Source organism: Eublepharis macularius, chromosome 3, assembly GCF_028583425.1.
Source record: "Eublepharis macularius isolate TG4126 chromosome 3, MPM_Emac_v1.0, whole genome shotgun sequence".
NCBI lineage: Eukaryota > Metazoa > Chordata > Lepidosauria > Squamata > Eublepharidae > Eublepharis > Eublepharis macularius.
This window is the reverse complement of record NC_072792.1, coordinates 129,240,799-129,265,554: the sequence shown is the minus strand read 5'-3', so window position 1 is coordinate 129,265,554 and position 24,756 is coordinate 129,240,799. Positions and strand designations below refer to the sequence as shown.

Sequence of the window (24,756 nt, the reverse complement as noted above, 5' to 3'; positions counted from 1 at the left end):
GGAACAGAATTTATAAAAGCTATTGAAGCTATATATAAGAAACAGAAAGTAAAAATAATCTTGAATGATGACTTTACAGAATCAATCCCAATAGAAGACTGTCTTCCCAGTGCATTGAATGAACGCACATGAACGTTTTTGAATGCATTATGGAATTGTGTGACTGTTTTGGTGGTACAGAAGTGGCCCCTGATGAAGTGGATATTTCATGAAACAAGCTCAAAGAACGAGCCGTCAGCTTGTAGGGCCTGGGGAACCCCCTGTTGGGTTTTCCCCTCTCTTTTTCCATCTTGACTTCCACCTGGATTTGGAGACAAAAGAATAAAACATTAACAGTCAGTTCACTTTCAGCTACAATGTCACACTTACCTGTATGTCTTTGGCTACAACGCCACACCTACCTGGAGTTGTCCATTTGGGAACCCCTTTGGTGCTTTTGGGGTTCCCGTGCTTCATTTGATTTGCATTTTGAACCTACTGCATATCAATTAGAGGGAGTCTAGAGTTCTTCAAGCAAGAACACACGCTAATAGAAGGACTTTGATAGCTCTATGAGACTACCTCGAAGGAACGTTGTTATATTCATGTCTGTATTTTGGACTTTGAATTATGGGTATATGATTGTACTTTGTAAATAATTGTGTATAGCACATTTTGCCACTGAGCTCTCTAAAGAAAAAGCAACTTTTGTTAATTACAGAATCTTAGTCTGTTATTTATAGCAGCAAGTGCTGTTGTTGGGTGAGCTGTTGTTTTGCACTTGATTTTTGCCTTCTGTGTGTTACGGACATAAACAAAGAACAGATGCATTTCACTATTCATGTAGTAACTGCAGCTAGAATTTTACTTGCGTCCTACTGGAAATGATAAGCAATACCTAATCAGGAGGAACTAGTAGAGAAGATAATGGAAACCACAGAAATGGACAAATTAACTTCCATATTGAATGGACAAGTGGAAGAAGATTTTTTTACACCTTGGAAGCCCTTTTACGAATGGATAAATAATAAATGTACAGAATAGAATCCAACAAGATGGCAATAATGGATGAAATATCAGAACTTACAGTCATAATTGTATTGAGATTAATGAGAAGACTTGGAGAACTATAATGTTGATATAAGCAAGCCTACTGAAATTGTACTGAAAACTTTTTTGCTCCTTTTATCTTTTACCTATCTTTTTTCCTTTCTTTTTGGAAAAATAAAAAATATATTTAAAAAAAACCAGAAAATGTAAAATGACCACATGGAGGTTTTGAACTAGTTTTATGTCATCACAGGGGGAACAGATACTTTAGAAAAACCATGAAGATTCTTATCTATCATATTTCATTCAGTATACTATATTAGTACTGCAGCCCAAGCTCTGCTCACAACCTGGGTTCGATCCTGGTGGAAGACAGGTTCAGGTAGCCGGCTCAAGGCTGACTCAGCCTTCCAACGAGGGATGCCAGACCCCCACACCCCGGCCCCACTTACCTAACCAGCAGGGGTGGCACGCACCTTCTGTGCACGCTCCCCCACAGCGCGGCACGCTCCTGTGTGCAGCAGCCACTGAGATTGGGCCCATTTTGGTCCGGATTGGGGCCACTGTAGAGCATGGGCGCGCTCCTGCGCTCTGCAGTGCCTCAAAACAGACCCGTTTCAGCCTAAATTGGGCTCGTTTCACTCCCAAAGTGACATCATTGAGCTTGTGGGGGAGCGCGCGCGTGCTTTGCACACGTGCAACTCCCTCTCCCCCAAGGTAAGTGCCAGGCCCCATCCCCCACGGGAAAGTTGAGGGGGCCTGGCAACCCTACTTCCATCCTTCCGAGGTCAGTAAAATGAGGACCCAGTTTCCTGGGGGTAAAGTATAGATGACTGGGGAAGTCAATGGCAAACTATCCTGTAACAAAAAGTCTGCCAAGAAAATGTCATGATTGGACATACCCCCATGGGTCAGTAATGACTTGGTGCTTGCACAGGGGACTACCTTTACCTTTACTATGTTTATTAACCATGGTTCCATATATACAGTCAGTCACTACTAACGTGGACGAAAATTCTCATTACCTCATCAGAAAGACCAACAAGATTTCAAAGGTATAAACTTTGGCAAGTCAACGTTCCCTTTGTCAAATGGGAGGAGTGAGAAAAGGAAGGGGTCTTCATAATCCAAGCAGAAGGTGAGAGGGGTATTGTAAATTAGAGTGTCAGGAGAAAAATCCTATATCAAGATTCAACCCTTTGGGATCCATTGTTCTAAATTTGCAAATAAACTCAGTTTCAGCAGTCTGGCATTGTAATCTTCCTTTGAAGTTTCTCTGTTTGAGAACTGCAACGCTTAAAATCAGTAATGGAATGTCCTAGGAAATTAAAATACTCTCCCTCTGTTTTTTGACTGTTATTAAAACTTCAGTGGACATAGCATTTTTCTTGCATTACAGATGCTAATTTTCTGTACTTCGTACCCCTGCTCCATCACGCTAACTATGTATTACAGGTAGCTTTCCAACACTCTAATTTACAATACCCCTTCCACCCTCTGCCTGGACCATAAGAACTCCTTCCCTTTTCACTCCTGGAAGGGAGTCCTGACTTTTGAAAGCTCATACCCTGGAAATGTAGTTGGTCTTGAAGGAGCTATCGGACCCGGATCTTGCTCTTCGACAGCAGACCGACACGGCTGTCCAGCCGAAACCATTACCTCATCAATTAGTATAAGAAGGGAGGGTGCTTTTAATGGAAGGAAAAATGGCTTTTAACATTTAAGCCTGCTCCGTTTGTCGAAGAGGAAACGTTGAAGCTCTCGCCCACGTTGTTTCGGAGCGAGGTCGAGTCACCTCCCCTTTTACGTTGCCGTCTAGGAGCCGTGCGCCCATTGGCAGTCATTGTTTATCCTTCGGAGGGAAGACAAAAACTCGACCAACCTGAAGTTCTTGGCCGACCCGAGAGAGGGAGAGGGCGGGAGTGTCGCGCCCAACCCCCGGCCGAGGCGCGCGAGAGCCCACGCTATTGCCGCCTTGGGAGAAGGAGGGTGGGAGAGCGACTCCAGTAGCAGCCGTGACTCCTCCCTGCAGGGCGGGCCGCTGAGGGGAGCCGCGCACAGCCGACCCGGAGGAAGGAGGGCAGCTGCGGCTCCAGCTGCTCGGGCGCTTCCCTTTGCTTGTCCCGTTTGCGGAATGGACTAGGAAGGCTTTTGTCGCAGGGAGCGCGGGAAAGGGCCGAGGGGGAAGAGTTCCCTCTCGGCACGAGCCTGGCTAAGGGGGCAGCCGCTGCCGCCTCCCTTCCTGATTGGAGATGTCCGGCGGGAATAGCCGGAGGAGAGCCAGTTCCTCCTGGCACAGCAGCTTCTCTCGGCTTTTTAACAGGAGCTCATCGAAGGAGGAAGAGGGCAAGGCGGCCCCCCACCGACAAGGAACAGACAGGTAAGGGGAGAGTACAGGAAGACTTCGCAGGGCGCGAGTTGCTTGCTGTGCCCCGGCTGCGCTTGCTAGCTTTCTCCGTGGCTCGCGTGCCTCAGTCGTCCCTTGAGACCCCCCGCTCCGGCCTTGGCGTTTTGTTCCAGTTGTTCTGTCCCTGCCGTTTCTCTCTCCCCCCCCCCCCCCATTAAGCCCTTCATGGTTCAAAAGGGGTGTGCGCTGAGATAGGAGACGTAGAGATACTCCTTAGTGACCAGGAGTTGTATCGTTGCTGGAGAGTTTGCTATAGAGGCATCACGGCCAAACGGTGCAAAAGAGAGTTGGAGGGAAACTCTCGAAATTTTGTGCATGTGCAAGAGACAGTAACTGTCATCCGCTCGGGCCACACAAGTCCAGTACATTGTTCCATCTGACGTCTTTCCCTCCTCTAAGGAAATAAAATCGTATCTGCCTATTCATATTTTCAAGCAGTTTTATATGGGGCAGAACATTTACCCAAGTGTGGTTGAAGGCATAAGGCTCTGTGGTTGGAAGTTCACAGTTAGTTTTAACTGCAGTGTTCAAATTAAACTCTGTGCTTAAAAACTTTGTAGTGGTTGTAATAGGCACCCTTAGAGTGTAGTTGCTGGATTCTCCCTTCTCACATGTTTGTGTAAATTTTTGGAGGAAAAGGTCTTAAGACTTTTGCCACTGCTCTAGGGGGATAACCCTCCTTAAAACTTAGGTATGGACTAACTCAAACTTCCTTAATAATTAACACCTTGCCTATCTTTAATATTCCTATTCTAGAACCAGAATTTACATAGCACTATTACAAAGCTTCTGAACAAAGCTACAGAATACCACATACAGCAAAATATATGATTGAAAATTACATGCACAAATATTATAATGCCAGAAGTGATTTAGAGAGCTCCAGTCACTTTACTTACTTATTGTCTGCTTTTCTCGTTGAGACTCAGGGCATGTTACAGAATTTTAAAACAATGCAATAAAAACAAATATAACACATGCAGTATAACTGGATTATGCAGTGACATAACAATAGTGTAGTAATCCAACAAACAAAACAATATGAATGGGAGAAAGGACTGCTTCAAACTATAATCCTTTCCCTTTATTTTAAAAAAGTGCCCTCCTGAACAGTTCTGTTTTACACATTCTGTGAAACAATTGAAGTGTGAGCTCCTTTTTGACATTCTAGTAGGCTATTTCATCAGATGGAGCCACAAAAGAGAAAACTGAGGTACAGGCTGGTGTTTAATCAACCACCACCTTTTGCAGGGTGGCACCTTCAGGAGGCATTGTTCAGATGACCAAATTTGTCTTAGTGGAACTTATTGAGAGTGGTTGTCCTGTAGATAAGTAGAGATGGGCATGAACAGCAATACGAACAAAAAAAAAGCCACGAACAGCCCAATCTGCTGTTTGCGAACAAGTTGTTCATGATGCCCCATTCCAAATGAACAGGTGGTTGTTGCAAGCCTCGTTCGTTGCTGTTCGTCAAGCCAGACAGTCTGGCACCCTTGGCAACTCCTGCTGTTGCCCTGGAAACCCCAATCTAAGCCCAATTTAGCTTGATAGGCAGGTCTTCCTTTCAAGTGTGGGGCTCCAAATTTGTTACAACAAGGGAGCAAAGAGCAGGGGGGAGGGGGGCTCCCAGCTCTGACTTTGCAGACAGTGGAGAGACGGTTGCTGTTGGCATTTTGATAGAGAGTGCACATTGGAGCTTGAATTTTCTTTGTGTGGGGTGGGATAGGGATCTACCCCTTCAAGCTCCAGGGCTGCTGCCAGGCTCTGGGCCAAACTATTATTTATTACTGGTAGCTTTCCTGGTGCCTGCTCAAGTCAGGTTTCTGGGAGTGGTGCGGTAGGGATCTTGACTTGGATGATGGCTGGAGGAGAGCCTGCTGGCCCCCACAAACAGCCAACTACGAACATGTTTGTGAACAGGGCCATGTTCGTGGTTGTTCATGAGTCCCTGTTCGTGGATGGCAACGAACAACAAACATCATGTACTTTTTTTTCTTTTCTGTTCATGCCCATCTCTATAGATAAGCTGGTCATATAAGACCTTGAATTGAACTAAGCATGACAGATGAATAGGTGAAAGATGTGTATTGTGCCTAGCTCCCGCTCATAAATGAGCGGTAGCATCAAGAGTTTTTAGGTTGTTGTCATGAGGAGACCCATGCATAGCATGTTACAATAGGCTAGCCTTGAGGTTACCATGATATGGATCCATGTGGCGGATCCATGTGGCCAGATCAAAATAGGGAGCCATCCTCCAGGCCAAGTGCAGCTAGAAATAAGCATATTCCATAGCTAAATTAACCTGCTTATCTGGCAAGAATGCAGAGTCCAGTATAACTTAGCTTTTCAACTGGATATGCATTTTCCCACTGGTATTCATCTATGGCAAGAAAGTCAATAAGGTTATATTTGTAAACCTTAGATCATAAAACTGGGAGATTTTTAAAAACAAGAACATTTTCCAGTATTTTTCTTAGTGCTTTACATTAACATCTGTATGTTGTTCTGTCTGTTCAACAAGCAACTACATCTTTTAAAGGGGGATTTTTAAAGATATTAATTTGAATCACAGCTAAATTATAATTAAAATCAAGTGGCTTTGGCAACTCCTTTACAGAAAGCTGTATAGTAATTTGACATCTTGATCCAATTTTTGTTGAGCAACATGCATGGTTAAGATGTGATACATAATACTGTGGCTGGGATTTTTTTAGATTAAGTAATGTCAGTTACATGTCTGTTTATTTAGAAAGTCTGCTGAAGATTGGTATAGAGAGTAGGTGTTGCTCACAAAAATGTACAGCATGCAGTGGCGCTTAGAATAAATAATGTAGCATCTTTTGCTGTTATGGATTTTATTGCTTTTAGTTCTTTTTTAACGTGTTTTATTATTAATGAGTGTTTTAATTATTATGCACTAGAAACTGTTGGGAGACTATGAGCATAATAATTAATAAGAATAAAAACTGCTTGACAAAATATTTTTTGTTTACAATAAGTGGACAGTTCTTTCTGTTGTGTACCATAGAGGGGTTCTGGGTATTCTTACTAGGAAAATCATTACAAACTACATTGGACAGAAATAAAATTTAAAATGAATTTTTAAAACTTAAGTTTTCTACTAACATTTTTAATATTGGCTGTTAGTTTCAATCCAGCTGTAGTCACACTTTATTGCATGTAACTAGAAGCACATCTCCATCAGCTAAAACGCATCAAGTAGTGATGGATGAGCATCACAATGCACACTTACATCAGCAGTACATGCAGATTCCCTGGTTTGGATTGAGTTGTAGCTATCTTGTTGCCAGTTTGACACTTACTCTATTACTTGTTGCACATTGTGACTTTCAACAGTTTTTGTCTGTGGTTTTCATTGATAAAAACTAGCCTATCTCAAACATATTTGGAAGAGCATAGTTGAAACCCATGTCTGCTGAACATTTTAAGCCTAGGAATTAATGAGGGAAGTGTTAAGAGAATATGTGCAATGTCACTGTGTCCACTGCAATCCTGTGAGGATGTAATTTGATTCTGATTATGTTATTAGATTTCACGATGTAGCAACTTTAGGAAGTGGTGAACAGATGTTACATTTTGCAGTTATGCTTTTATACTTGTAGTGTATGGCTGATGTGAATTTATATGTGGTTTTGATCAAACATGCGTGTGATAATTCTATTTTAAGAGTTAGAAACTGAATACAAATTTGAGAACTGGCATGTTAATGTAGATTTTTAAAGACCAGTTAGATATTGAACCCCCCACGGATTCAGTTAATGTGTTGAGCCGGTTTGAGTTTGTCAGTGAAGCTGAGAGCAATACCATCAGGAGTGCAGACTTGATCAAGAGTCTAAGCTCCTAGCAGAGCTGCTCAAGGTGGAATGGTCAAAGCTGAGACAGTAGACTAAGATGCAGCCACCCCCTTCGAGAATCAACAGTCGCATTAACAGAAGAGAACTTGGAGTTCCAGTGGTGATGGAGGTGTAAGATAGCTACTGGGCAGCAGCAGTAGTGGAAGGTGATACTGGTGGAAGATCTTTCACAGACAACGGCATTGTCACTTCAGCTAACCCTGGTTAGTACTGTGCAGAAGAAGGCAATAGTAAACTACCTGATAACCTCTTACCTCAAAAATCCTATGATGAGAGAATCCAAAATGAAAGAAGATATAGTACTGGAAGACAGGACTCTCAGGTTGAATGGTACTCAATTGGCTACTGGGAAAGAGCAGAGGAAAAGTACAAATAACGCTGTTCTTAATGGTAGGACTGGATTAAAGCCAAAAGGACTTCCAGTTGCTGATGTGAATAGATGCAAAAGGAATGTCCAAAGCTGTGTAACAGATATAATAGGAACATGGAATGTGAGAAATATGAACCAAGGTAAGCTCAAAATCATAAAAGAAGAAATGGAACATTTAAACATTGCAATCCTGGGTGTGAGTGAAATAAAGTGGACTGGAGCAAGATATTTTCAGTCAGAAAAATACCAAGTGTTTTACTCCAGAAATGATAAACTCAGAAGAAACAGTGTTGCTCCAATATTGAGGAGAAATGTAGCACAAGCAATCAACAGGTATAACGCAAAATTTGACCAATGAATATCAGTCACATGTTATGGAAGGCCTATTAATATATTCATGATTCAAGGTTATGCTCCAATTAGAGATGCTGAAGAGGAAGAAATTGAAAGCTTTTACACAAAGGTCCAAGAAGAAATTGATCACGCGGACCTAAATAAGATGCATTTGATAATCATAGGTGACTGGAATGCAAAAGTTGGAATCAAAGCAGAATCAAATATTGTAGGAAAAATTGGACTAGGATTAAGAAATGAAGCAATAAAGCAACTCATAGAATTTTGTGAAGCCAACAACTTGCTTATTGCAAACACATTGTTCAGACAACCAAATAGACAGTTGTATATGTGGAAATCACCAAATGGCCAATACAGAAACCAAATTGATTACATAATCAGAAGCAGAAGATAAAGAAACTATTCTCTCTGCTAAAACAAGACCAGGAGCTGATTGTAACAGGCATTACCTCCTGCTCAGCGCCTGATCCTGACAGGTGAAGTGGGTAGCGGGCTTTACTACCTATTCTGCTTTTGATTCCAGCTGGGTGAAGGGGGTGTGGGCCTTGCCACCTGCTCCACTCCCAATAACAGCTGGGTTAAGGTGGAGGATGGGCATTGCCACGTACTCCACTCCTAATACCAGCTGGGTTAAAGTAGGGAGGGCATTGTCACCTGCTCCACTCCTGATCCCGGTCGGGTGAAGGAGGGCACGCATTGCCATCTGATCTGCTCCTGATCCCAACTGGGTTAAGGCAGTGGGTGGGCAAAGCCACCTTCTCTGCTTCTGATCCCAGCTGGGTGAAGGGGGGGTGGGCATTGCCAAGTGCTCTGCTCCTAATAACAGCTGTGTTAAGGTGGGAGGGGAAATTCCACCTGCTTCACTCCTAATACCAACTGGGTTAAGGCGGGGGTGGGCATTGCCACCTGCTCCGCTTCTTATACTAGCTGGGTTAAGGTGGGGGTGGGCATTGCCATCTGCTCCGCTCTATTAAGAGCTGGGTTAAGACGGGGCAGGAATTGCCACTGCTCTGCTCCTGATCCCAGCTGGCTGAAAGGGGGGGTGGGCTTTGCCACATGCTCCGCTCCTAATACCAGCTGGGTTAAGGCAGGGGGTGGGCATTGCCAAGTACTCCGCTCCTAACACCAGCTGTGTTAAGATGGATATGGGCATTGCCATCTGCTCTGCTCCTATTACCAACTGGGTTAAAGTGAGGGGCAACATTGCCAACTACTCTGCTCCTAATACCAGCTGGGTTAAGACGGCGAGGCGGGCATTGCCAACTGCTCCGCTCCTGATCCCAACTGGTTCAAAGGGGGGGGCGAGCATTGTCACTTGCTCTGCTGCTGAAGATACCAGCTGTGTTAATGCCGGGGTTAGGCATTGCCACCCCCTCCACTTCTAATACCATCTAGGTTAATGTGGAGGGGGCATTGCTACCTGCTCCGCTCCTAATACCAACTGGGTTAAGGCAAGGGATGTGCATTGCCACCTGCTTTGCTTCTAATACCAGCTGGGTGAAGGCAGGGGGTGGGCATTGCCACCTCCTCCGCTCCTAATTTCAGCTGGGTTAATGCGGGGAGGGGGCATTGCCACCTGCTTCACTCCTAATACCAGCTGGGTAAAGGTGAGAGGTGGGCATTGCCTCCTGCTCCCGGCCTGGGCTTCCCACCATGGCATGTTTTCTGAAGGGATATGGTGCCTTGCCTGGCAGCGCCCTCTGGTGATACACCAGGGTATAAAGTGAGTTGTCTGAAATACGCTTACTCAATTATATAGTAAGATTAGGTATTTTAAATAATGCACTGTTATACTAAGGTATACTAAGGTTCCTCTATTATTTTGTCTACATTGTCTACATTAGATTGTAAACTGTTTGGGTGCAGGGAACTATGTATTTTTTAAAAATTGAACTCTGTAAGTTGTCATCTGGAAGAAGAACATTTATGTCACCCTGAACTGTTCAGAGCCTCAAAAAAATGAGGAATGAGACACTGAGGTGCTGCTAACTTGCCTCCATTTTTTCCCTTGTGATGTGGTGTATACTTCAGAAAGGACTGTTTAGAAATGTGCTTCTTACCTAGTGGCTTGCAGAGAGCTGCACTCACAATGGCAATCAACCAGAAGAACCACATTCACTTCCATCTCTGTCATGAGGCCTGCAATCTTAAGGAGGCTTGCAGTTTATCCATTCTTCTAGAGACAGGAGTTTCAGGGTGAGAATGACCTGGCAACCACAAGACCTACCAGGCAACTGCCTTCCCCACTTTGCTGAAACAAGGAGCAGGTGCCACATGGAGTAGGAATAGTGCTCAGAAGAGCCACAGTTGGTATGTATAAGAGCATCATGTGCCTCGTGAGCCACTGAACGAGTATCTTAGGGGAAAATGGAATACAAATATCTGAGAGTGTTATGCACTGATGTGCTGTATAAATACTAACAGTGGGAGTCAGTTTAAGGAACAGAATAATTCAGTTTGGTTTTGCTGTATTTCAGCTGTAATGTGTTTTCTTTTAAAAGCACATTAATCTTTGTAGATTGAGTAACAAAATGTTGGCCCACATGTGGTTGAACTTTATAGATAGGAAGCAGGCCATTCAGGTGCGAAATAAAGTAGCAGCCCAGATTGCTATGTGAGTCAGTCCTTTTTCTTACCAACTCATTGTTGGCAGGTGTAGGAACCCAGAGATTCCCATTGCTGTGCTTGAAGAGCTCTTGGAATACAGCACCAGACCTGTTTGAAGGACAAGTTCCAGGTTGTGGCTTCATGAAGCCAGCTGGCAATAGCATCCATAGGTGCTGAAGGTGAAATTTCTCAAGTTCTTCTTTCCTATGTGTCCAAATGATAAAAATGTCATCAATGAATCTTTAGTACAAGAGGAGTGTTAACAATTGGGAGCTGAGGAAGCACTGCCCCAAGTCAGTATCATGTATTGTGATGCCCTGTGAATGTCCCTGGCTGGGCCATTGATCTGAAGGAATAAATCATTATCAAATTTGAAGTAGTTGCGGGTGAGAACAAACTGGCAGAGCTTAGTAACAAGGCCAGCTGTGGTGTTGTCAGAGATGGTATTCGTAATGAGTTGTAACCCATCTTTGTTGGGATGTCGGTGTGTAGAGATTCAAAATCCACGGTGGTCAAAATAGTGTTATCTGGAAGGTAACAAGATACAAGAGAATTATAGTTTAACTTGATATCCAAACATGCTGGTAATCCAGTTGTGACAAATTCAGCATTTTTTAAACTTCATCTTGTTTTTTTCTTACCTCAAAGATAATAAAAACTAAGAGAACATGCAAAAGTAGCATAAGGTGCAGCAATTTGTAGCATTTATTCTTTCTCTAGTATTGGGTATACTTGCATTTTTGCTTGTAGAGCATTCTTTCGATTTCTTAAATATGGCTAATAGTACAACTTTACATGCAAAGTTTTATAAATTACACTTTTTATGTTGTTAAACCAGTAAAATAAATTTAGCATATTGCATGTATTTTATCTTTTTCCAACCCTTCCCACCATCACTTCAAAATTACTGGAAATAGTACATCTGTAGTTAAGAGTTATTGCTTCTACTTTGTTTGTAATTTATTTGTAATTTAAACCTCATGAAAGCTGAATACTGTTTTTGGAAAACACTACATTTGCATACCAAAAGATTTACTTATCATTTGAAAAGCATATTGTAAAAACCTCATCTGACCTATTTGTCTAATGCATAGCTTGTATTAATAGTAGTAGTTGTGCTTAACAGATGCCAGAAAAAAACCTTCAGTGTAATCTTCCATAATCCTGATGCTCAAAGCTCTGTGCAAAATTAGTCTGCTATTAATATGTAATACAGATTGTTTTGAATAATACTGGTCAATGCTAATATTTTTACCGTTAGAAATGAAATTTGGATAGAATTTTTAAAAAAGGTTTAGTATCAGTTTCATGAGATTTTGAGTGTGGTGGAGTTAAATACTGAAAGCATTCTTTGTTTTAGGTAAGTTTAAATAGTCCTTTACACATGTGTATTGTTTTTGTTATAGGGAGAATTATTTAACTCTAGGTAAAATGAAAAGTATGAGTATAAATTAACAAAAATAATCTGGCATTTAAAATCTTAATAGAATCTTTTTCAGGACCAGAAATTGACACCTTAAATCAGTGGAAGAGCTTCAGTTGCTGGTCCTCTATGTGCTCATCCTGTAGAGAAGGAAGAACTGTCTAGACTGACATCTTCTTAGCCTGGAGCTGCCTGTAGGGCATCTATACATATTACATGGCAAGCATTATGTCTGTGCATAAGCTACTTTTAAATTTATTTATTTACATTTACATTACACAGTGTAAGTCTGTTATCAACAGCAGGGATGTTCAATAAACAGTGCAATAGGGTATACAAATGCAAATTTGCAGAGATTTGAAAATGGGAAGAAATGCAATACAGAGCTGAAACAATGAAACAGAGTACAAGCAATGTGAAACCTGACATATTAAACAACACCAAGTTGTTTAAGTAAGATCATATTTATAGCAACAGACAGTACATAGCAGTATAGTCTGTATTCCCTATCCCCTTACCAATGAATTTCTTAAAAACCACTTCTTACAGTGCAGTAAAGTACTTCCTTGTAGTTCATAATCACTACCAGTAAGATTATGTGGGTGATATGACTGGGGAGGTAATGCATATGCACCTTTTTATGCAGTGTAGGTTGTTACTCAGAGTCTCTCTACACAAGACACGTGCTCGTCAAATGTAGGGAGACGCAATGTTAGTCAGGAAGCGTAGTTTAAAAAGAGAGCCAGCAGAGATCGCTTCTCAGAGGGTTTGTTAATTTCACCTTCACCTCCCCGAAGTCTCTGTCAATTTCACCTCTACAGTCTAAAACTTTGTAGGATTGCAACCAGAGGACTGCGAGGAATGGAAATGGGCTGGAGCTGCCTTCCAGAGCCAGACTTGGACCTGAAGAGATTATAATGGTCTGAAGTTTCCCTTCTGGCATTTCACAGCCCCTTCACACAGCTTCAGTGTATAGCAAAGCCTTTGCCCTGCTGCTGGCTCTGTCTTCTTAAACTACCCTTCTTGGATACCATTGCGTCTCCCGACGTGTTCTTTACATGTCAGATGTCTCGTGTAGAGAGACTGTCTGTGATAAGCAATGGCAAACTCCCTCTGAACCCCTCTTACCTTGAAAACCCTCTGGAGTGGCTATAAATCAGCCATGACTTGATAGCAGTTCCTACCACCATTGATAAATTGTTCATGTGAAACAAGACCAAATAACTACAAAAGAAGAATAGAAATTATGTATTACTTACTAATCTCTGGTGCATTGCAGTAGTACCATTATAAACAGCGTAATATTAAAAAATTGCTTTCCTCCAACTCTTTTCCTCAGTATCTTTAAGACCAAGTGTATCCAAAATTTCTTGTGAAGTAACCATTTGTTCTGTTTGTCATTAAGTTTTGGAATTGAAGAAATGGAAACAAGGAATTGTGTAATGTCTGAGCATGAGTCCAAAAGTGAAATACCAAGTACAAGATACATTTAGTACAAAAAATAACAAATGGCTAAAAGGTCAAAGTAAACAATGTAATAGCCATTTCATAAATATTCAAATAATTCTAAAGAAGGTGCTAGAAGAACTGTTCCTTTGAAATCCATAACAGTGTAGCTGATAGTTCTGATGAAACTTGGCTGTCTACAGATGGGGAAAGGTCAGGTGGCCTACTGCCCTCAGCATGAATCAATTTTTATCCTTTGGGGGTAGTTTGAATTAAGTTGCAAGACTTAAAAATGCTGCAGGAAGTAATTTTCTGCAGGATATGCACAAATGTACTTCCCATAGTAGCTGCTGAGGCAAATGTTGTAAGACATTGGGGGTGGGGGTGCACAGGCGTCAAACTCTTGGCCTGTCTCCAGCCATTTGAATCTCCCCCCTTGTTCTTGTTCTCTATCATTCTTTATCACTGCTCCATTGTCCTGTTCATGTACTTAACTGCCCTGAACATGTCAGTGTCTCAAGTTATCATCAGGGTTAAATAACAAACTATTGTCTAGTATTAGTCTTGGAATGATGGTATCCTGTAGAACCTTGAAATGTCCAAACCTTGTCTTACTCTTTATATACCCACCCAACCATATTGCCCAAACCAGTACATATCTATTCTCTTGCCAGTGCTCAGTTTCCTTTTAAGTTACAATCATTTGTACTCAACAATGCAAATAGATTTTGTGTACACAATGTGGGTGGGGTGCTTAAATAGCGGAAGAGAGGGGATGGGCTTTTTTTTCTGTACACTTCCAAGGGATTGTTATGAAGAACAAAGACAGGGAAATACACTTGGCCAAATGTTTTGGGCAGCCTTTGAAAATGTAATTGTGTAGTATGTTTTACAGAAAAAGTTAGAAAATATTTTGATTGAATTGCTTGTGCAATTCACAGTGTTTGTAATGCCTGGATTCAGAAGTTTTTTTGTTTTTTATTCGTCATTTTTCCCCACTAGTTTTAATCAAATCAAAGTATGATCTGTATTTCTAGTTAGCCTGAAATGTTCTGAAAAATTTCAAAGTATGATCTGTATTTCTTGCAAATTTTTCAGAACATTTCAGGCTAACTAGTTTGGCATCTGCCATGTTCATGAAAATAATATACAAATTATACTAATAAACATGTATATTGCCTGTAACCTTTGAAATTGTGGTACTCAGTTCTGGAAAAGTTGACTGTTTCTTTGAATGCTCATCTTTATAATAACATTTCTTACCTTCTAATGGAAATGTTAAAATAAGCATGGAAATAGTTTACAGAAGACATTACAGCTATACAGCATCTTCTGTAAGTATCTGAGACTGTACAATTGCAAGCTCATTTGTTTGTACTGTCTTGAAGTAATGCCTGTGTTTTGCGTGGTTCCTCGTGAACAGAAGAACTTCTGTGAAACAGTGCTGCACTTCTCCTGTGTCATATTAGCTGTGTCTGAGGGGTTTTTCATTGTTGAGCAAGGTTTTGTTTATCTCTGAGAACAGAAATAAATATCCTGATTTTCTCCTTTAAAATATGGTATCTCATTCCAGTATTTGCAGAGGTTGTACATGTGGAACATTCTGTGACAGAAGCAGTGAATTGTAATATTTTTCTGTACTGTAAGTAATAATCTAGGTCATGAACACTCTGTTCAGCAATAACTGGCCTGTTCTCAGATTCTAAATATAATTTGGCATAAGAAGACATAGGCTTTTTATGCTCTGAAAGGTAGATTCATGTTTCTGGGAAAAGTACAACCTAGTAACTATTTTATCTGCAAAGAGAAATCTGGAATGTAAAACAGTTTATTTACGTATTAGGAGCATCATCTAACACACTAAGGGTCTTGTAAAAATAATGGCCAAACTCTCTCATTCAGTTGTGTGCACTTAAATCACATTTTGTTTCAACAGGATTTCAAGTACATTTGTCAGATCTTGATTGCAGCCAGTGTGTGTTATCTGACAGCCCAATATTCAGAGTAATTTTCTAGTACAAGCTCCACTCATGTAAACAGGAACCCTAAGAACCGCACATATACTGCAATTCTAAAGAGAGACTGCAATTCTAAAGAGACTTTACTGGGAGTAATCCCATTGAATAACATGGAACTTATCTCTGAGTAGACCTTCTTAGGATTCTCCCTTAGAATTGGGCTGCATGTTTGTGTGTCTTTGGTGATAGCATAAGCAGAGGTAATGTATTAAGTGAAGTGCGAGCAAATAAGAGTGAAAGAGATTTTAGTTGAATTGCATAATAGATGTAGTTTCATTCTAATACTTACATTGGAGGAATAAATCTCCTTTGAAAAATTCAATCTTATTCCCGACATAATTATTTACAGTGGGGAATGGTGGCAGAGATTCTCTAGTATAATCTAGGCAAGGACATGTCTTTGTAGTTTCTTACGTATACATCAGGTGCACATGTATAGCAAAGCTATGACCAATAACAGCTTACCCCCATGTATGTACAGACAACAAGAAAGCTGCATGTGTAGAAGTGCTTTGCATGTGGAGTTGGAAAGCATGTGAAACATCACTATGCTAAACATTGGGAAGGGTTTACTAGAAGAAAAAATGCATATAGGAAAAGATCTAGAGGAAAGATTTAAATGCCAAGAAAAAAGTGATTTGATCAAGATGGGTAAACTGTGCAGCTGGAGAGGATGTCATGAGTAAATAAAAGGGAGCTGATCCCTATGCTTCATATCAAGAATAACTTTGACTTCTCTACTTTTTTCAGCTTTGAAATTAAAGGAAATGAATCTACTGGTGTGGCATGTCAGAGAAGGGGAACTAACCCTCTCCCAGAGCTAATAAAGGTATTATTTTCATATGCTACTCTTAAAGAAGGCAGTGTTGATTGATTGACCTCAAAGTTACTAAATATTTCCAATTTTAAGAGGCCATTGTGAAAGAAGTATGCAGGAATTTCCTTACTTGGTAGCATCTTTTTAAAGATGGAAAATAGTGTGTTTTATTCCATGCTCATGCCCATCCAGGCTAGTAAGATCCTACTCAGTCTCTTTAATTGCTAGATTTTGAAGAGAAAGGTCAGTGGTCAGAAAGAAAAATGTGGACAAAGTTTCCTGGGAAAAATGCTTCTGTATATTCACAAATGTGTTAATTATTGTTGCAGACATTTGGGTCAGTGAAAATATAAAATGCTTCACTCCTAACTCACTGTAATTAATGTCCAATGTCCCTTCTTTCCATTATCTCCCCATAACCTGCACTCTTAGAGATGGATCTTACCAGTCCCTTCTACTAATTGAGGAGTGCTTCTCCTACCAATTATCTAAAAATTCTGCCTTATTCTAACATTTAATCAGTGGGATGCTTTACAGTGCAAGTAAGTACAGTTCCACCCTTCTATAACCATTGAATTCAGTGGACTTAGAAGGATGTAACAATGCTCACAATTACACTGTTAGTGCAAGCAGGTTTTTGAATGACTACAGATTATATTGTTTTGTGGTTTATAAAACAGAAGAATATTGTGAATACTCATAGATCCAGAGGAGTTAGCTATGTTAGTCTGTAGTAGCAAAATAGTGAAGAGTCCAGTAGCACCTTAAAGACTAAAACTTTATTGTAGCATAAGCTTTCGAGAACCACAGCATCTGACGAAGAGAGCTGTGATTCTTGAAAGCTTATGCTACAACAAAGTTGGTTAGTCTTAAAGGTACTACTGGACTCTTTACTATTTTGTGAATACTCAGTTTTGTTCCAGCAGATCTGAATGATATTTGTACTTTTTATCACAATTCATAGCTGGACATGTCCATGCTCAGAATGTTCATTTTAAATCTTCTTACGGTTTTCCATTCATCCATGCGTTTGAACATACATAATATATGACATAGAACGCATAAAATCTTGTTTGTTTTTTATATGTACTTTTGTTCCATGATGTTGCAAGTATTCAGATGTGACGTGAATCCTTCTTCAGGAGTTGAACAGATACTATATAGCCAGCCTGGATACCTAGGATCTACTATCAAAAAGAGTCCAGTAGGATCTACTATGGCTCACAAAATTGAAGCTTCATTAATCAAATGGACCAAATTTAAATTTTAAAAGACTGATTTGTTCTGTTCCAAACATATGTGATTATGATAGGACATCCCACCACAACTTTTAAAAATAAACATTAGGATTAGAAAAACAGGAAAAGAAGAAGTAATTGATGTGCTAAGAATCATAATTGCAGTTCTAGAGATTAGTGTGTATCAATAGCAACATCTTGTGTGAAATGGGGCATGGCCATCCAGCTATTTATTTGCTTACTTATATGATTTATACCCACCTTTCTCCCCAGTAGGGACCTGAATCAGTTTACATCCTTCTCCTTGCCTACGTTTATCCTCATAACAGCCCTGTGAGGTAGGTTATGCTGAAAGCATGCAACTGGCCCAAGGTCATCCAGCAAGCTTTCATGGTAGAACAGGGATTCAAACCTGGGTCTCCCAGATCCTAGTCTGACTCTCTTAACTGCTACACCACACTGGCTGTCAGTGTACTACATTGGTATACAGCTATCTACCTTTCAGTTCAAACCTTAAAAGCATTTTAGTTGACTTGATTGTGCTGATGCAGAATGTTTATTGGTAAATAAAATACTTCTGGGGTTATGCATCATCCACAGTTCCCATTTCTATTAATTTTTGTTCAGTTTTGTGTAATGCCGTTAGGAAGCATTTGAGAGTAGTGGTATTCCCAGAGTAGTGGCACTAGTACAGTTGACTGATTCCAGTAAAATCCCAGGATGTCTTGGGATACCAGCGCAAGATAATTCAATTTGTTGTGACTTTATGTCAGCACAAAGTGATTTTGGCATTAAAAAGAAAACCAGAAATCTTTCTTTCTTAATGTTGTTGGGGAAGGAAAAAAAGTTGTCCAGTTGGGAAGCCAAAGTCTAATTAGAAATATTGGAAAAGGTTAAGGAATAAATAGCTGTAGATCATGCTTATGAATCTTTTTGTTTTTATTTAATGTTTTTAGCCTACTTGAATCCCAAAAAACCTGAAGGTATCTGTATTTATCCTCTGATTTGTGCTCATACACTATATACATAAACATTTCCTATAGTGTTACTGGAAATATAATCATGTTAATTGCTAGGCTAGTGAAATAGCTGTACAATAAAAATAAATATTTTAACTGATTGCTTTTACAGAGATTAAGGATAATCATTCCTATCTGACGTCATAGCAACTTTCATGCAATGCATTAGCTGCTGATTGGGTATAACATTTTGTTTGCTGAAACCAAGGCCTCATCTCATTTTTGGTTGTTGTTCACCTTGATGCACGCTGCCAAGCTATTTTAAAATAATACTTAGCAGGCCTGCTTCAGTTGTATTTTTTCAAACAGAAACAGGTCTGAGGAGTTAATAAAGTACTATTGCATTGATATAATGGGCATAAGCTGCTAAACAACAGTAATTTATATGCTTATGTTTATGTACTTCTAATCATGTATTCAGTATTTAATGCATTGGTCTTTGAGATTTTTGTTTTTTGAAATGCATGGTTTATGTGATTTTGACACAGGATGACTACAAGAATAAAACAAGGGGACATCTCCTGTATCCTGTCCTGAGCTCTTTAGAGAAGGGTTAAAATACATACTAAATGAGTTCCTCATATTATGATGATAACACTAAGCTTATGTCTCAATTATTAATAATAAAATCTTCTATCTTTCCTTTACAGACTTCAGGATATGAAAATAAGAACCTCTCTACAGAAGAGCTGAGCAGATCCCTGACTCGTGAAGAATTAAAAAAAGCAAGTAGCCTTCCTAGTTTGGCTCATGAAAGCAAAACTGCCAGTTATGACAGACAGCCCAAAGAAGGATTTTTCCAATTTCTTGGGAGTTTATTTGGTATTGCTTCTAAGCCCTCCTGGAAAGAAACTGAACAATCCATCTTTGGAGATGGCAGCAGTAGAACTGGAAAGGACTTTGAAAGTCCAGCTGTCCACCAGAAAGGCGCACATACTGAGCATCCTGAACCAGAAATACTCGGCTTTTCAATGTCTGAAAGTGCATGTGAGGCATCAGATAAAGACAAAGAGAGGAACCCCTGTTCTAATTTACAAGAAGCACAGGAACAAACTGCTGAAGCATCAAAGTAAGCGCAAACACAGAATTCAAGAATATGTCCTGTTATTTGTGCCCACTGGGCTGCCGATATGTCGATGTACTGAGCCTATGTATTTCCATTCCTGAAGGATCCTGACAAACAACCACAGTAATAAAGTGCCATTTGCAATTAATTATTTTTAGAGTCTAAAAAAGAAAACTCATGAAGGCAGCATAATGTGCAACCCTAGACACATTATACCAATGAAGAAGTTGCACTGCACTCAGTCAGTCTTATAAGGCAACCATAAGCATGTTTACTAAGATCTTTATATTGCAAATTTTATGAGGAACTGCTTCTTTAAAAAAGCATTCTGCTTTATTATTAAATACAAAGCAGTGATATAACATCATATGACAAAACACTTCTGATCAAGGTCATATCCAGTATTTCTAATGGTACTTTACTGCTGTTTTGAATAAAATACAAAGCTCTTCTTAAAATTTGAAATCAACTGACGTTACTCAAAGAGTTCCTTTTAATCATTTAAACTTAACAAATATGCATATGGTTCTTTTTGAACTGCAGCCCTTCCAAGTTTTATTTTATATGTAAACTATTTTTATAACTATTCTTGAAGTGAGGCAAGTACCAATCTCTTCTCTCAAAAGAGAACAGGGAGGAGCAGTTGCTCAAACACCACAGTGGGACGAAATGGAAGAATGAAGGCATTAATAGATTGTTCCATGCTATACATTCCACTGAGTTCAGTGTGACTTACTTCCTTGTAAGCATGCTTTGGACTACAGCCCAGCTCTTCTTGTCACCTTGTCATGACTGGTTTTCCTTCTGACTTCTAACCCAGAAACTTAAGAGTTCCAAGTTGTTGTGAAGGCTGACGATGATTAATTAAGGCTGACAACTGCAGTAGCAATTGCTGTGTTATTGTGAAAATAAAGTGAGAATTCTATGTGTGCTGCAGTGATCCTCCGTCAAGGAAGCACACACTGTTCATGGCAAATAATATTTGGCTATTAAAGCAGCATGATTTGCTTACCAATGTGCACAAATTCCAGTGAAGGTCTTTGCAGCAGTGTAAGATTTTGCTACCAGTTCTGCCTTCTGAACATTGAGGCAGAATCTGTATCACCATTCTACATAGTTTTGGAATATATGGTAAGAGTTGTTTCAGCTTATCTACTTGATCTAGAGAGGGTGGAATCCAATGAACTGTCTATATGTGCATTTTCTTAAAACGGTTGTGAATGGATTTTGTAGTAGTGAAGATGTGCTGTGGTAAGATCAGTGTCTCTCCCCCATGCCCAATGCTAGCCTGTGCCATTATGATGATACTGTGTTTCAAGCAAATATGCATTTGTGTTGAAGTTATCTGTAGGGCATGGACTAAGTCTGAATAAAACCCCTTCAGGGATGGACAGAGATGCAGTCTAGCCTTCCACTGTTGTTCACTTGCTCACATCCAGTTTGACAAGCTTTGAAAACAAAAGCTTATAAAAGTAGTCATTACCCCTTTGCTTTTACTCTTCTTACGCTGCACCCCAGCTACCAGGTCTGAGCCATGATAACTTGCATGGAACTCCTTCAGTTTATAGATCCAGAGGAGTTAGCCAGGTTAGTCTGTAGTAGCAAAATAGAAAAGAGTTCAGTAGCACCTGCATCTGATGAAGAGAACTGTGATTCTCGAAAGCTAATGCTACAGTAAAGTTGGTTAGTCTTAAAGGTGCTACTGGACTCTTTTCTATTCAGTTTATGGGTTTCTCTGTTCCTGTGACTTAGGGAAGAAAAGGCACAGCCAACAGAGGTCTGTTTTCTCATTGTCATGTTTAGAAGTTGTGTACCAAAGGACCACTCCTTAATTGTTAAGAGTAATGTTGTGTTCCAAGTTCTTCACAGCTATTGGCCTAGCTTTCTTAACTATCCTATCTTCATTCTGAAACTATAGCAAAATTATTCTCTTCCAGTATCCAGATCAGCAGGAGTACACTGGCCTGGAAAAAAGGCATACCACCTTGCTGCTTCCAAGTTATTATCCTCTTAAATTCTAGATCATTTGCTTTAGTTAATTCAGTTCTGTTGCTTCCTTATTAATAATGTTTCACCACATTACCCAGTAATCCATTTATTAGTGCTTTTCATACAAATGTGATAGGTCCTTTTATATTATACATCCTCTACATTTCTGTATCTTCAACATTTTCACATTTCTTCATATTTCCCACATTTGCATTCAGCTGCTAGTATTCTAAATGGAAGTTTATCTCATGAAACATTTATCTTCCACTGTTTTTGTAAACAAAACAATTAAATGTAACCTGATTGCTTGTAAACACCAACAGTAAACACTCATGTGCGTGCACTCTGGAGGACTTCTTGGTTGTTCCGGGAACGACATAATTCCCCACAGAGCAAGGAAGTCATGGCCCCACGCAAGGCTTTCACTAGCGTATTGTACTGGAAATGATGTCATTCCTAGCATGACAAAGAAGTCCTCCAGAGCATAGTCTGGAGCTCCCAGGCCCATACCCTTTAACCCCTCCCCACACCTTTCAGGTAAGTGGTGGCAGGGGGTGGAGGCTAGGAGTGGGGAAATCCCCTGCCACCACTGACAAAATGAGATATCTAAGTGGTATAGGTATAGAGATCATAGATCCATAGAGCAGGAAGGGATCCTAAGGGTTGTCTAGTCCAACCTCCTGTACAATGCATTCACAGCTACCTCCCCTCCCTCCCTGCTCAATGCCCAGAGGAAGGCAAAAACCCTCAAGCATCCTTGGCCAATCTAGCCTGAATTAAAATGCCTTCCTGATCCCAAAGTGGTCATTGCATTACCTTGGGCATATAAAAAAGGGCCACAAGAACCGAGTACTGGCTCATCCCTCCCTGCCCTGTATCTCACGATCTGCCTAAACTCATACTGAGTCATAGAATCAGCATTGCTGACAGATAGGTATCTATTCTCTGCTTAAAACTTGCAAAGAAGGACAACTCACCACCTCCTGGGAAAGCCTGTTCCACTGGTGAGCCACTTTGTAAGGAAATTCTTAGCCAAAATCTCTTTTGGTTTAATTTTAACCCATTGGTTCTGGTCAGACTCTCTAGATGAAGTCAGTGGGTTACAGTGCATCCTTTGCACCTGCTGATTGGCTTAGACTGGCTGCTTCCACACACGTTGGATAATGCACATTCAATGCTCTTTAGTGATTATTTGGAACTGGGTTTTCGTGTGTGGAACACAAAATCCACTTCTAAAGGATAACTAAAGTGCATTGAAAGTGCATTATTCAACGTTTGTGGAAACGGCCACTGTGTAGGTTGATGTAGCAACAGTCAGGAAGTACTGCTTAATCTTATGTACTGCACTGCTGGTACAGCAGCTCATATGATTGGAATGTTAGATTTTCTCGCCATACGTTGATGCAGTTCCCTTCCTGGAGTGGATTCTTTACTCTATTGTTTAGCAATTTTAGAAGAATATGGTGAACTTCCACTGTAATTGAACCATTTAATATCATGTGATGACTATATAAAATAAGTTTTGTCTCATCAGCTTATACCAGGGGTCCCCCGACGTGCTGTCTGTGGGTGCACGGCACCTACCAACACTTTTCCTGGTGTCTGCCAAGTGTTTTGGGAAAGTAGAAGGGGCCAGGTGTGGCTTTAGCCCAGCAAGGCTTCTGAGTGGCCAGTGGAGATTTGGTTGGCTGTATAGATTTTTTAAAATGCTGCTTCAACAGGAGCTTCCAAAGATCTTCACTATATGACTGAAGGTAAGCTGTGGCAGCCATTTAAGGAGTTGTAGCCACAGTTTGTGGTGCACTGATGTTTTGTGCATGTACACTGACACTGGGTTTTCTAGAAATGTTTGATCCACAAGGATCGGATCCACTTTGGGCCTCTGTAATACTGCACTTGAGGGAGTTGAACTCAAGTGATGTCTATTTTTTCTGCACTAGAAAAATGTCCCATATCTGCTGTGGGGTTTTTGGGAAACATGTCACTTTCGTCAGACGATTGGCAATGTTGCTGTTGTTACATTTTTTTTTTTGTAAATACCAAAAAAGAGTGGACTAAAAAGTTCAGAAAGCACAGGGGGAAGCTTTAACATATCAAGTGGGATTCGGGGCTCTATGCAGCATTTTTGTGTTAGCCATATTTCAGCCTTTTTTCTCCTTCAGTTGCAAAGTTCCCTTGATTTATTTTGACTGATCATTGGTATAGCCATGCCTTTATGCTGGTGCACCAAAATGACTTGCCATCTAGAGTTTTGAAGGGAGGTATCGTAAAGTAACATACTCTGATAGAGTATGTGACTGTGGTGTAGGTAGTATATGGACACTCTGTATCATATGACTTTTGAATGTAGTTGTTTTTCTGAAGCTAGAAATCTTTTAATTTTTCCTTTGCTCCAAAATATAATTCATATGGAGACATTACCTCTTTTATTAGAAGGTAATAATAAACCTATCACTTGTTCAGTTGTGAAATTTATGCACTTGTGATTAATTTTTGCAGCCATTTAAAATGAGGTCTAGTTTTTTTACATTTTAGTAGTCTGCTTAAAACAAATAAATTTAGAAGCAGTATGAGGTAGAGAGAGTTTTGTTTTTTAAAGGCACAAATGTTGCAACCTTGCTGTTTGAAAAAAAATTCAGGAAAAAAACTGAATGGATTTCTGTTCAACCAATCAGGGTGCAAGGGAGTAAAGGGGAGGGCAAAAGGCAGGGCCAAGGCCAGGCCTCACCCCGAAGAAAGCATTCTGGACTTCAACAGAGCCGTGATTTGACGCCACTGGAAAAAATGGGAGTATGTGTGCAGGGAAAAAAGCTGGAGAAAGATCGATTCTGCAGGAAATGCAGCCTTTTTCTGTGCAGAATACAAAAAGGTCTGGGAAGATGTTTGCAGACTGAATCAGGGTATTTTGACCGTGCGTGCAGAACTCTGGAGAGAAATCTATGCAGTATGGGGCTAGGACCGATGAACAAGCCCCACGAGTAAATGACCACTGTTTTCCATGTGGAGGAATCTGGGGTTCTTCAGATACTAATGAGGAATTTCTCAATAAGAACTAGACAGAAAGTGGATAGGAGATAAAGAATTCTATATTATGAATA

The 24,756-nt window shown here is 40.3% G+C and overlaps 1 protein-coding gene across 1 annotated transcript in view; it reads left to right on the top strand.

Moving 5' to 3' along the window:
• Positions 1 to 3,114: 3,114 nt before the first annotated feature.
• Positions 3,115 to 24,756, top strand: part of CRYBG3 (crystallin beta-gamma domain containing 3) — a 77,833-nt gene continuing 56,191 nt past the window's right edge. The window contains exons 1-3 of the mRNA XM_054973711.1: positions 3,115 to 3,409; positions 16,280 to 16,358; positions 19,254 to 19,672. Of these exons, the coding sequence (XP_054829686.1) occupies positions 3,282 to 3,409; positions 16,280 to 16,358; positions 19,254 to 19,672 (626 nt within the window). The 5' untranslated portion in view covers positions 3,115 to 3,281. The remainder of the gene's footprint in view (positions 3,410 to 16,279; positions 16,359 to 19,253; positions 19,673 to 24,756) is intronic.